Genomic DNA, 14,051 nt, shown 5'->3' with positions numbered 1-14,051 from the left:
ACGCAAAGCGAATCTGTGACCTGCAAGCCCAACCAACAGGATCTGCGTCAATTGCTCTCAAAGGAAACCCCAAGGGACTCTTGGTCCGGATCCAAATCAAGAAGATGGAAGCAGGTGGCAATGAGCAACTTCCCACCTCATCAAATTTTACTCTTGTTAATAGTTTTGAAATAAAATTGCTTCAATTAAAAAATTAGGATGCGTACACCTCATCACAAAGTTTTGAAATATTTTTGCCTTTTAATTCTTCTAAATATAACTCTTGATTTACAATTATAATTCTTGTCTACAACTATTTTTATTAATATTTATAATTTATTTCTTAAAAATTTTGTCAGGACTTAACTATCATTAATTTTTTATTTTGAGATTTTATTGTCATTCTCCATCATAAAAACATTTTTACGAATTTCAAATCAAAAAAATAATTTATATAATCTCTCAAACTTTCATTGTTTTATATTTTATGGTGATGATAAAAATATGTTAGAATTATCATTTTATTAATGTAAAAAACAAAAATAAATAATTTTTAATAACTTAAAAATAATTAAAATTATAAATAAAATTATATTATTAAAAAAATAATTAAATTTTATAATTAACATAATAAAATTTTGAAAATGTATGTATTAGAATTTTTTGATTGTATAAAAACTATTTTTTTCAGAAAACATAAATGTTTACATAATTCTCATATTAAAGAGGGGTATTTTAATCAAAATAAAAATTTAAAAATCAAACTTAATGGTCAATTAATGTTTTGGGGATGGAAATTGAATCTCACATATATATATAAGGATATCTGTAACTTACATTTTAATTTTAAGGGAAGTTTACGTAGGTTTTTAAAATAGAAGAGAGGTAATTATATAATTTAGATAAATAGAAAGATAGTTAGTGTATTTTACTCTCATGTATGTATTAAACATGCTTGAATTTATTTAATATAATCAATCATCAATCAATCAATCACCTATCATCTACAAATATCATAGAATCAATGTGATTGGCTGAAAAAATCTTCATTCTGATTGGATCATGGACTTTAATCTTGGGTAAATACTTCCCTTTGATTGGTTAATTTCATTTATTACGCAACCATCTTCCAATGTTCTCTTGCGGTTTCTCATGTGTGCAGTCCCACCTTTTTTTTTTTTCAAGTTCAAATCGTAGATTGCAACTTGCAACGGGAGCATTAACTGATTCTATTTTCTCCATTTATGGCCCTTGTCTGCTGCAATTTTCCATGGACATTTTCTCCGTTAAGTGATGTTTATCGCCCTTTTTTCAATGATTCTACTCGAGTTCCGGTACAAATGGAGAGTGACACAGGGAGAGTGAGTGTTTCTATTATGGGACCCTCCAAGTCGCGCACCGCCGAGACCATCAGATTCTCCCTTTGCTGTCCGTTGAACGACGACCTGAATCCTATACTTGCTTATCCGCCTCCATAGTTTATGGGTTTGGGTATGATTCATTCTCTGATGATTATGAACTGCTCAGGATTTCTTATTCAATGATTCATTCTCCGATGATCATAAACTTCTCTATCTAGATTGCTTCAATGTATTGTAGTGGAAAATTATTCTTTTGTTAATATATAGTTTCAGATTGAAGCTGAGGAGGCAAAATAATGGTTGAACAATTTCATTTTCTGCACAAAGATGATGGTTGTTGAGGGTAAACAGCCTCGTCCTTATTTCTAAGCAAAGACAAGGGAAAAAAAAAAAAAAATTTCTCGCGTGATGTTTGGTTGCATTGTTCATTATTAAGTTTGAGTCTCTCGTGCTCCTCATTCTTTGATCTTTAAATGTTGGCTTTTAGTGCAGCACCTTGGCTCTACAAAGATACTTGAGATTCTGATCCACCATCCTTTTCCCCAAGTTGAGTTACTATCTTCCCCATTAAAACCGAGGACTCACCTGTTGAGAGTTTTCCTGTGCTGTCATGCACTTTCTGCCTTGTAACTTTCACTGCGAATTTCCAGCTGCAGCAATATGAAATCTCCCAAAATGATTTTCCAATGTTCGAAAGTGATGCAACAATCACGACGTAGCTGTATTTTTATATTCTTCACATAGGAAATCTCCAAAAAAAAAAAAAATGTTTTGCGTAAAGCCAAACTATCAGTTTTCATCTCCTCTATTAACATATATACAATTCATATCGTATACATACCATCCTTTGATGCAATCATTGTTTATTGAGGAATGAAGTAAACTGTGATGGCTTACCATAGAAAATCCCCCAGGTGATCCTTCCACTTAGTTACGGAGATATATTGAGCTTCAACAATCAGAAACCTATTTCTTTAACAAACACATGATGCATTCAGTCTCTGCTCGAAATGCATCTCCTGTTGCCAGAATGATCTTGCCAAATAGCCCGAGAAGTTTTTACACTCATTAGTATGATATCACCCACAGAATAAGCAACCTCATCCTGTGGATTCCGTAGTATATTCTTCACACTAGAACTTATCCTGTGGTCTCTTAGCAAAACTTATACTAAGTTTGAATCACAGAGACAACACTTTCATAAATTCTCTGTATTCAGATGATTATATGAAGGATCACTAAATTTTTTTATTGATTTCAGGCAAAGCTTAGAGAGATACCATCTTTGGAGGGATGTGTTCTTTTGAAAAAGCTAAGGGATGCATTAGAATCTTTAAAGGGCCTTTTGCAAGGAAAACATAAGGCGAAATCTATTTCTATGGTTTGTTTTCTTGAGGCAACTTAATTATATTGACTGCATTGCTCTGGTCAGAATCTTTAAAAATATCAACTATGTAGATCCAAGTAAGGTTTTTGCCAAATTTTCTACTGTTTATGGTAATTTTCTACTATACAAATTTGTTTATCTATATATTAAAAAAATTCATGCTAAGCTGTATCTTCTCTTTGATCAACCAATTAGAGATTCTCGAACATTACTAACTTCAAATGGATTAGCAATAGTTGAAGCACTGAAGGTATAGCACCACTATTTAGTTGTTGATAAACAGTCTTTTTTTCCCCCCTCTCACAATTGTCGTTGTCAGATTTTTTTTTTTTGTCTTGTGCTAAGCTGTTTTTCTTGATTCGATTGTGGTTCATAGAGAGTTTTTTTTCCCCCTCTCTCTTATGATTTCTGATTACTACTTTGCAATTGTTTTTGTAATGCTTTTTTTCCCCCTGCATTTTTCAGGGCTTGGAAAGATGGTAAATCAAGTTACTATAAATCTAATCTCCAATTATTGCTTGATTTATGGCTTTGTGTACTTTTGGTTTTTATTTTTGTCTTCTTCAATTGATGTTTGACACATGTCTTATGTCAAACTTGGATATGCTTTAGACTAGCGCAGATCCATGCCTATATATCACTATAAGTGGCTTTTCTCTGCTGGCAATAGATGTTTTGAATCTTTTAGGAGGGGGTTTAGTATCTCTTACCATTAATTTTAGATTAGTGTATTTAGTGTCTATGTTATAGAATTTGTTGTTTATTTAGATATTTATGAAGTCCTTTCTTTCTCTACTTTTTTTCACAAGTATAAAATAGAGTATAGAACATCGAGTAAAATGGAGTGTACAAAGTCAAGCTTGTCTCATAACCATGGGGATAAAATGGAGTATAGAAAATGATTCATATAACTGTGGAAGAGTATTTGGTGGTTTAGATTGAGATAACAAGATCAGTATGACATTGTCTCTTGTCTTGACTCGAGTCATATGCAAAACCTTTGTTATGATTTAAATATCTAATTTTGTGGTGTGATTTTTTAGTTTCCATGTTTCTGATCTAACTCTTTCAACAATTTGTGCATGAAATCGCCTGTAACTTTTTCTTGGGTTAGATTTTTTCTCATTGAGTTCGTACAATGTTTTTCAACCATTAGGAGTTATTACTAAGGGAATTGACAGGGCTGTGGATCTCATAAATCATTTCAAATTACTACCCCACGATGAGTTTTTCAGCAACATCGTGGGAGACAGAAATTAGAACAGGAGATAATATGCAGTTGGATCAACTTATTCAAACTCCATCCTTCTCAAGAGATACAACTGCTAGTATACAGCCATTTGACTTAGATATTCTATAGGAAACCTTTCAACTTAAGGAAACAGGTCCCATTGATTTGCCTCTAATGAGAAACTTCTTGCTCTGAACATCATTTTTCCGTTGCATAATTGTTCTGTGTACCTGATAAACTATTGATCGTGTCATCTTATTAACACGGTGAGAAGGGATCTGCCACCATTACTGGAAAATCAAAAAGTGAGTCTGAAGAAAAGGAGAAAAGGCCTAACAAGCATAAGAACAGGGACAAAGAGAAGGACAAGGAGCATAAGAAGCACAAGCATCGTAATAAAGACCGAATCAACAAGACAAGGGGGAAAAAAGAAAGAAAGAAAGATAAAAGTGGGCATCAAGTTTCCAGTGCTGATCATGGCAAGAAACAACATGAAAAGGTTGAGGAATTTTCTCTGCTGCTACTTTTTTCTCATTTAGTGTTCTAAAGTATTGGATCATAATATTGTCATCTTGCAATTTGATTAAATGAATTAGTTGCTTCATTGAATATCTTATGTTTTCTTTTTTTGGTTATTCATGAATTTTAAGAAAGTTCTGTTGATGCTGTCAACCCTCAGTTGCTTGTGAATTAAGATCCAATTTAGGGCATGACTTTGATTTGATGTCAGCATTTGAAAAGGAAATATGAAGATTTCTTTCATACTGTTTCAAAATAATGTGGAAAACTCCATTTTATACAATTTTCCCCTTCATGTGATTACAGAAAAGGAAGCATGATGGAGATGAAGATCTTATTGATGTATGCAAACGCGAGATAAGTAAGGTAATGAAGTGAGAAGCTTTGTCATTGGAGAAGTTAACATTTGTTTATTCTGTACTCTTGATTCTTTATATATTACTCCCTCTGATCCTTATTATAAGACACTTTCAACTATTTCATATAAATTGAAAAAGTTAATTTTTTTTTATTATAAAAAAAATGAAACATGCTCTCATTTTTATCCTTGATTTAAAAATCAAGAAATGGTAAAATTAAAAAAGTGATTTAATTATTACAGGGTATTCTATATTTTGGATCAAAAAGTAATCCTATAAAGTGTCCTACAGATAGGATTGGAGGGAGTAATACTTCTTTTTTTAGCTTGTCCTTGTCTATTTATTGAGCTTCCATTTATTTTATTTTATTGTAGCGTAGGAGCCCAAAGATTAATGAATTGGGCGCAATAAAGGTAACTGGCTAAATGGTCACATACGAAGAAAGCCTAAGAAGGGAGAGGACTGGTGACTATTGCTTATAAATCTTGATAGAAATGAAGAACTACTATAATATGATAATATAACAACAACAACAACAATTTAGTCCTAGCTCTTTTTTATTATATGTATTTAAATTTTTCCGTTGTCATTACTCATCATTTTGAATGTATTTTTTCTACTTATAATTGTTGCAAATTTTCAATTCAGGTTTGAAGCCTCAACAATTTTTTGTTTTAATATAAATTCACGCTCTATTAAAGCTTTTATTTTGTCCCGTTTGTAGCTTCCACTTTTAATTGTGATAATATTTCATTTGAAATTTAGAGAAAGTTCAAAGAGGCATCTCACATTAACATCCAGAGGAGTATTTGTGTTTGTCAAAAAAGTTTTGTTGTTGAATATAACTTCTTTCTTTTCATTCAAATTTTTAAATATTTATTTATTCCATATTCATAGATCGTTTGCTTGATATGTAAATCGTGCAATGTATTTAATTGATTATTACAAAAAATAAATTCATTTGTTTTATTTTCTTTTATTTTTAATTAAGCTTGTGTTTATACATTCTAATGAAATACTGAATAATTTATATTCCAAACAATTTATATATTATCCACAAATTTATAACATTAAAATTTTTTAATATAAATAATTGATATTTTTAAAATTAGATGACAATATTCTGTCTTTTAAATGTATCATAGTAAATTCATTATTTTTATTGAAAATTTTAAAAGTAACATTATTTAAAATTTATCATACTTTTGTTTAATCTAGTTTAGAAAGTTAAAACAAACACACACATGCAAACACAAAAGGACAATGACTGAGTAGCTGTAATGCATATACTCCATCTCATCAAATTAAAAAAAATACATATATTGAAGACTTGGTTAAAAATAATGTTTTTTTTTTCCCATTTTGATGCCAATAATGATCTCTTTGAATTCTGATACTTGTGATTTCTTTTGCACCACTTGCTCCCTGATCACTATAGTGCCTGTTTGGATTGCTTCATTAATCGATTTTTGAGGTCAAAAATTGATTAATAAGAAAAGTTATCCAAACACCAAGTTTGGTGATTAATCCATTTTTGGGAGAAAAATTAATTTTTTCCAAAAGCTGCAAATCCTTGTTGAAAATTTTATCAAAAAGTGTTGGAAAAAATTATAAAGAAAAGCCCAAGAAAAAATTACAAAAAAAGCACATAATTTAATAAAAATAAAACCAAACTCTCTTCTCTTCTCTTTTATTTTTTAATAAAATTCAAACTTTGTATCCTCAAAAAAGTTGTTAGTATAAGTTCCTATCAACTATCACCTTCCACTCAACACTTACCATAAAACTAATTTAAAGAAAATATTAATTGGTAGAGGAAAATCAAATTTAAATTTAGAGTCATGAAAAATATTGTTGCAAAGGTCTAGAGAGAGAGATTTTGCATCATTTGATACATTGTTATATTTTCGATGTTACCAAAATTTTAAGAATTAATTAGATATGTAATTTAAATAATATATTTTATTTCTTAAATAAAATTTAACAATATTAGATACAAATATATTAATAATTTAATTTAGAAAAGCAATATAGTAATTTATATAACTAAAATTTGATTCTGATTAAATTATCCAAACATTTTTAATTCTATTAAAATCAATTTGAAAAAAATAATATCGTATAACATAATCAATTATGATTAAAATTTATCACTTAATCAATTATTTTTATAATTTATTACATTCAAGTAAAATCCAAACGGGCACATAAAAGTTCGCGTGAGGCGGTTCTCTGTTTAACACCAAAAGGAGGCTTCTTCAATGACATATATCGTAATCACTGGATATACATTCCCATTGGGTTTCTTCTTCTTCTTCTGTCCACATAATAACCGTTCAGACTTTTAGTTTTGTTATTATTAACAGTTATACATGATTGAATTTTGTAAGTCGCAAATCTAATATATCTAGTATTCTGAGTCTTGTTAAATGTGAAGGTCTCTTGAGCTTTATTATGAGTTGATTGGATGATCTTCTTTTCAGATTTGGATCCAATTAGTGGCATCAATCTACTCACTCAATAAGTTATGATGACAACCATTTGATTTAATCAAAAGGCTATTAAAGATTTTGTCATACAATACCTAAAAAAAAAACCAAATTAAATATTAAATTTTTGGAGAGGATAGCGTATCCAGGAGTGTTTTGATTATGAGAATTGTTTTGAATTTCTTGGAGAAAAATTTATCTTCATAATTTTTAAATATTGATATAATTTATTGTAATACTTATTGAGTGAGTCAATTTTGGTCACTTGCTAGATTCTTCTTTCCCATATTCTGCCTTTAATTTACTTTTCTCTTCATGGTCAAGCAGTACTAAAGTATCCAAAAAGAGGCTAGTATACACATTCTCATCATATTTATCTTCATTTTTTAAAAAAATATTATTACTTAGGGGATATATACATTTATATCACACACATAATGCTTTTCATGATATTGCTATCAAAAAATGTGGGGAAAAAAATACGGTGCAGCTCGTTTTCTGTTCATTTTAAGAACATATACAAATATATTTTACATAACATAAAATTATATAACTAATCATTTCAAAATTGAAAATGACATATATCTCCTTAAAATTAAAGTTTTCTATTTATACTTTAAATATTATTACTTGTATAATGCAACGGATCTCATATTTTAGTTAACTTTTTTTAATGCTTTTGTTTGCTTGTATCTATGATGCTACTCAGTTTCCTTTTAGTCTGAATTTGTGATATTTAGTCAGGAAATTTTCCTTGTATATTTTTAGTATATAACATCAAATTATATAACTTCTCATTTCAAAGTTGAAAATAATGGAAATTACATATGTGTCCTTAAAAATAAGAGTAATTTAAAATACAAAATTAGAAAAACACAAATTTTATGACGAGACAACTTAGGAAATAAGAGGATTGGGTTGCAACATTTTATCTTACAATAATCTTTATATTGTTTATCTTTTTAAAATTTATGTGATGAATTCAAAAGGGCTGAATTATGCTTCCTTATGTAGGCATCCATGAATTAAGGTTTCTTACCTATAGTTTCGTATAATGACCACATGGCAATCAAATTCCACGGGTTAAACTATTGCTTTAAGCAATTAGGAGTTATATAGCTTATTGTAAAGGGGGGAAAAATCCATTCACGATAAAGAGCTTGTTTATTAAAAGGATCAATTTAAAGACAATATATTTCAAGACTACTTCTTTAGTAGGACTTTATCAAAATAAGTAACAAGATAGACATATCGTCCATGAAGATAAATAACCAACTAAGTGCAACTAGAACCAGACATGAAATAAGCACCAATACAAGATTCATGAATGACAAACAAGAATACACTATGCTGATGAGTAAAAAAACATGAGCGTCGAATACCAACTTAGCTTGATTATAAGTTTGATTATGATACACTAAGGGCTAACATGATTATCGTTAGTAACCAATATTCTAATTCAGTCTCTCAAATCTCAATCAAGGATGCATGGGTCTTTAATATCAAATGTTATCTCTTTTAAAACTTCAAATATCATGTGCCACATTCAAAAGATTCTCGCATCATTTCCACGCATGAATCATTTTGATTAATTGTTCAGTAAGTCATAAATCAAATATCACTATTATTTTAATTACATAGGGATCTTCAATCATACAATAATTCTAGCTCTTTGTCTCAACTAATTAGTATAATGAAAATATTTTCAGTCATAACAAGCATATTTCATAAGAGCCTTGGAATGAAAGAATTGGAAGCTCTAATCATTGAGGAAGAAAGGTATGGAACCTTCACATTGACAAAGGAAGAAGGTTGACCTTGTCTATAGAAAAGAAGGAAAACGTTATGCGCGCACATGCTCATTAGATCATGGATACATCATGTGACCTATACTATTATAAATTAGAAATTAAAATTAAAAATAATATAAGAAATTAAACAATTACAGTATTCATAATTAATACATGGAGAGATTTTTGGGTGGAATTATTCATAACTTTTTAAATATTTTTAAAATTAAAATATAAAATTTGGAATAAAAAGTTAATAGAGAGATAATATTGATAGTGAGATAGCAGAGAGACTTTCGGGGGTGTGGAAGATATGAAACATGAACTTTTTTTAATTAATTGATTGATTTTTTAAATTGAAATTTGAAAATCAAAATAGGAAACAGGAAGTTACTATAGTTATTTAAAATCAGAATCTAAACTTTAATTATCAACGGGGATTGGGTTTGGCAAAACGGAACAATCCCTCACAACATAGTGAATCATTGTTTGAATCCTTGTTAGGAAAGGTGTCCACATTTAGTATTTAATCATGCTTCAAATAAAAATATTTCCAATATGAGAATACCTATGAGCAGTAGGAAAAAAAAAAAAACCTAAACTTCATTTTGATAGTTATGGAGTTTACAATCTAAAATGCATGAAAATTTTAAAATTTAAATGATATTATAAGGGCAGCCAAATTTTAAAATGTGAATAATTTTAAAATATCGCTCGAATGGAAAAATTTTAAAACACCATGTTTAAAAAAGCAAATACCATGGTAGATTATAGAGAGAAAGTTATGATACTAAGTAATTGAAGACGGCATTTTATTTGTTATTAATATGAAATAAAGTAGATATTCATGATAGGAATTTTGTAAACATCATTATTTTCACACTACAAAAAATATTGGAAAATATCTTTTACAGTTATTGACTCTAATATAAATTAGAAATGAAGATATAGAAGATATACCAGATTGACGTATTATTTTTAAATTAAATGAGTAATTAAAAGTAAATTTTCCAATAAAATTCTTCTTTTCAATTTTAAAATAGGATAATGGAGTGATTTTCGGAGATAAGAAAGATAAGTAGAATTTAGAGAGACTGGCATTAAAGGCCCTAAAAATAAATTTTATTTTACTTAGGGCCTAAATGAATCTGAAATTGCTCTGCAAGCCTTGAGACCTCAAGTTCAATATTTCTTTAAAGCAAAAATATTATTTTGCCCTTTGTTTGATTTGAATCAGAAAATCTATGCGAACCCCTTAGAGAAAAGAAACTGACAAAGCTTTGTTCACTATTTTCCTTCCTTCTGTTTGCTTTACCAAAGAAACAAAACTCACGAAGCTTCTCATTCCACCACCATTCAAGAAAGCTTCTCATTTCCTTGTTTGTTCTCTGTTTATCATTCCTCCAGTAGTGCTCGTCATTTCCTATGCTGCTGTGCTCTCTTCACTGTTGCTCGCGATTAGCCTAATCCATTCTTCAGCGGTATCATTCATCACCAATGCTCTTGCAACTTGACCCTAAGCTTCTCTCGAAGTCTCGTTCTTGTCATCTAAAGCTCTCATCCTCACACGGTCAAATCCAGTCTCTCGTTGTCTCTCTGCATCTGAACATTAAGTCCCTGGTGTCTGCAACTTTACTAATTTCTTCTATTGTTTGCCTCAAACTCTTAATTTCTTCGCTCTACATATGGTAGTTTGGTAGTTTGCACTTTGGCTTTCCATGATTTATACCATTAGCATATATTGCCTTCCCTCCGTCTAAAGTAAATAATGTAACTAGCTAAATCAAATAACTCCTCTATCTAACAATTTTAAAGATTACTTCATTCCCATAATTATCTTCATGAAATGTTGCAAGAGAATGGTGTCCACTCAAAGCCTTTTTAACCCATTAGCTAGGATGTTGCTTCATTTCTTTGATGTGTACTATTGCTTCGCTATGAACGATAAATGTGTGTTGTTAATATTATAATAGGCTACGGTTCTATTTATTTCTTCTACCTATAAGTTTTTCTATAGTGTTTGTTATCTACACTTAGCTATTATGGCTCATCCTTATCCTATGTGCCATGTCTAATTTGTAGTCTTGTACAACAAGTTTATGTTGTTTAAGCTTTTGAACCTAGGAGATGAGAGGAAAAGATTAAGGACTTGAAATTAATCAATGCAGAAAGGGAAGTTGAATACTTGGTACACTATCTAAGCTTTTAAAAAAGCAAAACCATGTGCAAAAGACTATGGCTACTTATCTTTTATGTTTAGCCTATAGGTATATTTTGGCTCGATGATAATGCCTTACTTTTTATAATAAGTATTGGAATATCCCTGAGAAGGGTTTTTGCTACATGCGAATCAACAAACTTACTCTTAAGGATATAAGGTAGTCATCAATTGCTTGAGATATTTTCTCCTATTAGTGACTCTAGTCATGAGGTAAGGTTAAGATAATGGTAATGCTATAGAAAATTCAGATTATTTAGTTGTTGAATGTTTTAAATATTCATTGAAGGTAAATCTGTATTCAACATAATCAATCTTGAAATGGTTCAACATGGAGCTCTCTATTTCTCCATTCTATGTTGAATTGGGTACTTAGTAGATTACTCAAGCATGATAGAATCTACTTTTTCTATTGGTCAATGAGTAGTGAATGACGACTGAATCTTTCTTTATATTTTTCTCGTTTGCTTTTAGTTCTCAAATTAGGTCACTATTAGTAAATGCACAAGTTAGCTTTCACCTTTCTATATCCCTTTCGTATTCTTCAAAGCCGACAGGTGAGCAACTACATAAATACTTGTAAGCTTGTAGTATAATTATGTGAATGGAGTATATATTAATGCATGTTGTGCTTTGCTATCCTTCATTATTTTCTCTTTTGCTAATCATAGTTAATTTGTGTACGTGCAAAGCATAAAATGGCTTCCAACAAACCACAAAAGGAAATATCAACTGCGGGATGGCATGATTTTAAAAGAGAATTTTTAGAGATCAATAAAGACAAGTACAAAAAGGTAGGCGATTCAAATAAGGCTGTAGTTGAGGTATGGAAAGAAATGAGCGTAGAGGAGAGGGAGCCATATAGAATGAAGGTGACTGAAAATAAAGAGGTGAAAATGCAAAAAAAAAATGACATTCCTTTCCACACTCGATATTCTCTAACAAAATTTAAAGAAATTGCTGAGTTCATAAAAGAGAATGGCCATTTAAAAGAGAAAGTTGAGGTAATTAGGTTTTCTAAGTTGTTGGATATTGAAGGTTTGAAAATCTCAAGAGAGTTATGCTCTGAGATCATACGATCTTATGATCCCCTAACTCAGAAAATGATAATAAGGGGGGGAAACGGTATTAGTAAGAGCAGGGGACCTGTAGGCTATTATAGGGCTACCTAATGCTATAAGGGTAGTAGACTTGAATGTTAACAAGGAGTTGGCAGTAGAATTGAAGAGTGATTATACATCAATGTCATTAAATGACTTGAAGAACAAGATCACTTCAAACGATGAGAATGACAAGTTCAAGTTTCATTTTTTCTTGTTGACACTTGGAACTCTTTTGTGTCCAGGTGGAAGTCCCTGAGTTACTGATAAGGCATTGAAGGTATTGGCATGTATAAATAATACATGGTCTGATTTTAATTGGGCTACTTTTGTGTTAGAAGAGTTGAATTGGGAGATTTAGCTCTACAAGGAGCATGTCAAGGAGAGAAAGTCAAAGGGAACCAAATATATTAGAGGATGCCTCTATTTCTTAGTAGTAAGCTATGTTATTTTTATGATTCTCATGAACCTTAGTTGTTACAGCTATCCTTACATTGAATTGATGTTTTATATTTTCTATTTCTAAAATTTTCCTCTGAATAAAGCTATACCCCCAGCTAGTGATGCAATAGGGTATTGGATTGAAGAAAGGGTTAACAAAATGGTGAAGGTTGAGCACCAGAACTGCCATGGCCCGTTGTACACTAAAGCCCAGCCCACCGTGATGCCAACCTTAGCACTTCGACCTAGCTGCCTCTAATTACTACCTTTCATGACAAGGTATGTATACTTTTGACCCAATAGTATTTTTGGATCCCTTAGTTATAAGTAAGTAAACCTTTTGATGTGTAGGACATGAAAGATGTGTATATAAGAGTGAAGGATTATATGGAGAAGGTCTGTTTTGCTAATGTTAATTTGTGAACATTTCATTGTCAAATATGAACATATTATTGTGAATAAGTGCACATTTTATGTTTTGTAGGAAATGAAGGAAGTATAGGAGAGAGTTATGTCTTACATGGCTAATGAGCTGCTAGAGTTGCAATCAAAGAGGGCTATTATAGAAGAGGAAGAGGATGAAGGTGAGGTAGGTGAGAATGACAAGGACGATGAGGGGGGTAAGGAGGGGGAACATGATAAGGATAAAGATGATGTAGACATACAGACAAAAGAACAAGCAGAGGTGGAGGATGTTAAAAACACAAAAATTGAAAAACAAGAAGGCGGGGAGGATAAAGAGAAAGATACAGATCAAGAGGGAGAAGAAGCAGAGAAATTAGACATGGATGCATCTGACTATAAAGTAGCTACCAAAGAGAAAGGAAAACTTCCAATCAAGATATCTAAGAGGAAGAAGAAGGCTATTGTTAAATCTCTGTGGATGCCACTTGTTATCTAGAAGAAGAGAAAAGTTAGTGATAAGAAATGGCTATATAGATTATGCATAGATTGGTGTACAATAAAGGATGGTGGAGAGTAAGTGGAAAATTACTGTCATAAGAAATTCAAAAAACAAATGTTCTTTACTACAAAGCATTATAATTATTTGTTTTAGTTGGATGCCATAGGATATTTGTCTAAATATATGACTACTATCTTACACGGAGTGAGCTCCGTTCTCTTGGACCAGCACAATGGATAAGTAATCGAGTAAAAAAAATTTAGAGCTGTATTT

General features: G+C 30.8%; 1 protein-coding gene across 2 annotated transcripts; it reads left to right on the top strand.

The window, feature by feature from the left end:
* The first annotated feature begins 1,198 nt into the window (after positions 1-1,198).
* Positions 1,199-5,443, top strand: LOC129312522 (mediator of RNA polymerase II transcription subunit 19a-like). 2 transcript variants are annotated; one of them, XM_054955167.1, is made up of 5 exons: positions 1,199-1,470; positions 2,602-2,721; positions 4,233-4,457; positions 4,784-4,843; positions 5,211-5,443. In XM_054955167.1, exons 2-5 carry the CDS (start codon positions 2,719-2,721, stop codon positions 5,259-5,261), a joined length of 339 nt encoding a protein of 112 aa, XP_054811142.1. In that variant the 5' UTR covers positions 1,199-1,470; positions 2,602-2,718; the 3' UTR covers positions 5,262-5,443. The 2 variants fall into 2 exon arrangements, with proteins under 2 accessions (XP_054811142.1, XP_054811141.1); XM_054955166.1 differs by having other exon boundaries at positions 1,199-1,683.
* The last annotated feature ends 8,608 nt before the right edge of the window (positions 5,444-14,051 follow it).

The sequence above is a fragment of the Prosopis cineraria genome, unplaced genomic scaffold (assembly GCF_029017545.1).
Source record: "Prosopis cineraria cultivar Desert tree isolate PC_DT_omini unplaced genomic scaffold, ASM2901754v1 PC6, whole genome shotgun sequence".
In the NCBI taxonomy this organism is placed as follows: Eukaryota; Viridiplantae; Streptophyta; class Magnoliopsida; order Fabales; family Fabaceae; genus Prosopis; species Prosopis cineraria.
The sequence above is the reverse complement of the archived record's forward strand: the minus strand, read 5'-3'. Positions and strand labels throughout refer to the sequence as shown.